The sequence below is a fragment of the Otolemur garnettii genome, unplaced genomic scaffold (assembly GCF_000181295.1).
Source record: "Otolemur garnettii isolate 467f Iridium unplaced genomic scaffold, OtoGar3 scaffold00091, whole genome shotgun sequence".
NCBI classification, from domain to species: domain Eukaryota; kingdom Metazoa; phylum Chordata; class Mammalia; order Primates; family Galagidae; genus Otolemur; species Otolemur garnettii.
The window spans coordinates 6,635,901-6,639,121 of record NW_003852486.1 but is presented as its reverse complement, the minus strand read 5'-3'; the positions used below and the strand labels follow the sequence as shown (position 1 = coordinate 6,639,121).

Sequence of the window (3,221 nt, the reverse complement as noted above, 5' to 3'; positions counted from 1 at the left end):
AAAGAAAGAAAGAAAAAAAAAAAAATAACATGCTTCAGCAGGGTCCACTGCCTGGGGCCTCACAAGGCTACAATTAAGGTGCTGGGAAGACCATAACCCTTCCTGGAGGCTCTAGAAAAGAATCTGCTTCCAGGCTCATTCAGGTTGTTGACAGAATTCAGTTCCTTGTGGTAGTAGGACTGAGGACCCCATTTCCATGATGGTTGTCATCGGGGTTCTTCTCAGCTTCTAGAAGCAACCCTAATTCCTTTCCACATGGGCTCCCTCCACTTTCAAAGCCAGCAGTGGTTGATCCCATCCCTCTCATGCTTCAGATCTCTCTTGCCTCTTTTTTTGCCACATTCTGTTTTCCTTCTTCCTTTTCCACTTTTAAGAGTTCGTGTTTTAACAGTGGATCCACCCAGATAACTCAAGATAATCTCCCCATCTTGATGCTTAACTTAATGACACATGAAGAGGCTCTTGCTGGTGAGGTACCAATAACAGGTTCCATGGATTAGGGTGTGGACACCTGTGGGGAAGGGGCCCTATTCTGCCTTCCATAGTGGCCATCCTTACCATTCATCAAGTCAGGTCTTTTCACATCAGCTATTCTGGTGGGGGTGTGGAGCTATTTCACTGTGGTTCAGAGCAGTAATTTTAATCCCTAAAGGAAGGGTGACAGAATTTGTGAGAATTCCAGTATTAATCTGTTTGGGCTACCATAACAAAATACCACAGCCATTTATTTTCTCACAGTTATGGAGGCTGGAAGTCTGAGATCAAGGTGTTGGCAGGTTTGGGTTCTTCTGAGGCCTCTCTCCTTGACTTGCAGATGACTGCCTTCTTGCTCTTTCTCTCAATCTCCCTTCCATGTGTACCTGTGGCCTAATCTCCTCTTCTTATGAAGACTCTAGTCATATGGAATTAGGGCCCGCCCTAAAGACCTCATTTAACTTTAATTACCTCATGTCCACCTACCTATCCCCAAATAAAGTCACTTTTTGAGGTATTGAGGGTTAGAACATCAACATATGAGGTCTGACAAGTAAGTTTTCGAACTTGTTCTAGAAAAAGTGCTACATACCTCATTGTTGAATCACTATGGTCACCTTCAAAGTATTCACCTTGGGAAGTTCTGCACCAATGCTAGGGCTTAGTCCACCATTTCAAGGCATTTTGGAACTCTTTTTCTGGAATAGCCATCACAGCTGTCATCATATTACCCTTGGTGTCTTAGATAGCATCAAAATATCTTTTTTCAATATTTCCTTTATCTTCAGGTAAATAAAAAGCCATTGGAGGCCAGATCAGGTGAGCATGGAGGTTGTTCTAATACAAGTATTTGTTTACTAGCTACAGACTCCTTCACAGATAATGCTGTGTGAGCTGATGCATTATCGTAATGCAAGAGCCACACCTTTCTAATGCCAAGATTTTCATAAAGATTTCCATTTCTCTATCAATGTTTACTTAGTCTGTTATGCTTCTCACAGGAAGCCAATGATTCTAAGGCACAATTCAATGAATTTTTGCAATGCTTTTGTTAGTTCTTCTTATAGACCACCTTGACCTCTGTTCATCAGTGGAACTTTCTCACCCCTCAGAAAAACATTTAATCCATATCTACCCTTTTCTTCATGGCATTATCCCCATAAATGTGGACTGAAAAGTCCCTGATTTCACTTCCACTCTTGCCAAGTTTAACAAGAAATTTAATGTTTTTTCAGTGCTCTAATTCAAGTTCTAATATTCTCATGATGGCAAACAAAAACGGGAAACAATTATGAACTCCACTCAGCAAGACACTGCCACATGTTGACATGAACACAGTGGTAAGACACTGATATATCAAGGTTATAAAGCCTTCTTAAGTGGTTTGTATAGTATACCAATATAAATGGCTAATGGCAAGTTCACAAAGTTAATTGTCAGAACTTATATGAATACTGGGGGGAGGAGGCATAACTCAGCCCATAGCAATTGCTAATAAGAACTATTACTGCTACACTTGGAAAAATTTAACCACTGAAAAGCCCAAATACAAATATGTATGTAGGCTGTAGTTTTTCTTGTGCCACAGGCACTAGAAAGTTCAGAACAATCTGTCAACACATTAGTAGATGTGAAAGATTCTGCAGGGTACATAGGGAGTGTCCCTCCACATGGCAGGTGTCATTACTGTCACGTTGCAGATACGGGGTCTGTGTGTCTCCCACAGACATGAAGCATTGTCTTCTGTGCCCAGAGGAGCAGTACTCGAGCCGCACCCGAGACCACTGCCTGCCTAGGACAGAGACCTTCCTGGCCTTTGAGGAGCCCATGGGCCTTATGCTGGCCTCAGTAGCACTCATGCTGGCTGGGCTAGCAGTGCTGGTCCTTGGGGTATTTCTGAAGCACCGGGACACACCAGTGGTCAGGGCCAACAACAGAGCTCTCAGCTACATGCTCCTCACCTCTCTGGCTCTTTGTGCCCTCTCTGCTTTGCTCTTCATTGGCCGTCCCACCGTTGCCACTTGCCTCCTCCGCCAGACCACCTTTGCCGTTGTGTTTACTGTGGCTGTTTCCTCCATCCTGGCAAAGACCCTGACCGTGGTCCTGGCCTTCAGGATCACCAGACCAGGGGACAGGGTCCAGATGTGCCTGGGACCCAACGCCTCCGCCTTGGTGGTCCTCGTTGCCTCCTTAGTGCAGGTTGTTCTCTGTGGGGTCTGGATGGGCACCTCCCCACCGTTCCCAGATAGAGACACAGTCTCAGAACCTAGCCACATTGTCATCCAGTGCCAGGAAGGCTCTGGCATTGCTTTTTCCTGTGTGCTGGGCTACTTGGGCCTCCTGGCGGGGTTCACCTTTTCTGTGGCCTTCCTGGCAAGGGGTCTGCCCAATGCCTTCAATGAGACTAAGTTCTTCACTTTTAGCATGCTGCTCTTTTGCAGTGTCTGGACAACCTTCCTGCCCCTGTACCATAGTGCACGGGGCAAGTCCACAGTGGCTGTAGAGATCTTCTCTATCCTGGCCTCCACCGCAGGGTTGCTGGGCAGCATCTTTATCCCCAAGTGCTACATCATCCTGTTAAAACCAGAGTGGAATACCCCAGGCTGCGTGAGGTGAGGACCTGGGATTGGTAGGAAAGACAGAGCAAGGAGTTCCAGAGCCAGCATCTGCATAGGCCCACTCCACACATCTTCATGAGCCAGTCCTCCCTGAAGACATATGGGCCATTGATTTGAGTTCATTGTTTC

At 45.9% G+C, this 3,221-nt stretch overlaps 1 protein-coding gene across 1 annotated transcript in view; it reads left to right on the top strand.

Moving 5' to 3' along the window:
* The window catches only part of LOC105887491 (vomeronasal type-2 receptor 26-like), an 11,492-nt gene extending 8,283 nt beyond the window's left edge, over window positions 1-3,209 (top strand). The window contains exon 5 of the mRNA XM_012808531.2: window positions 2,201-3,209. Within this exon, the coding sequence (XP_012663985.1) occupies window positions 2,201-3,090 (890 nt within the window). The 3' untranslated portion in view covers window positions 3,091-3,209. The remainder of the gene's footprint in view (window positions 1-2,200) is intronic.
* The last annotated feature ends 12 nt before the right edge of the window (window positions 3,210-3,221 follow it).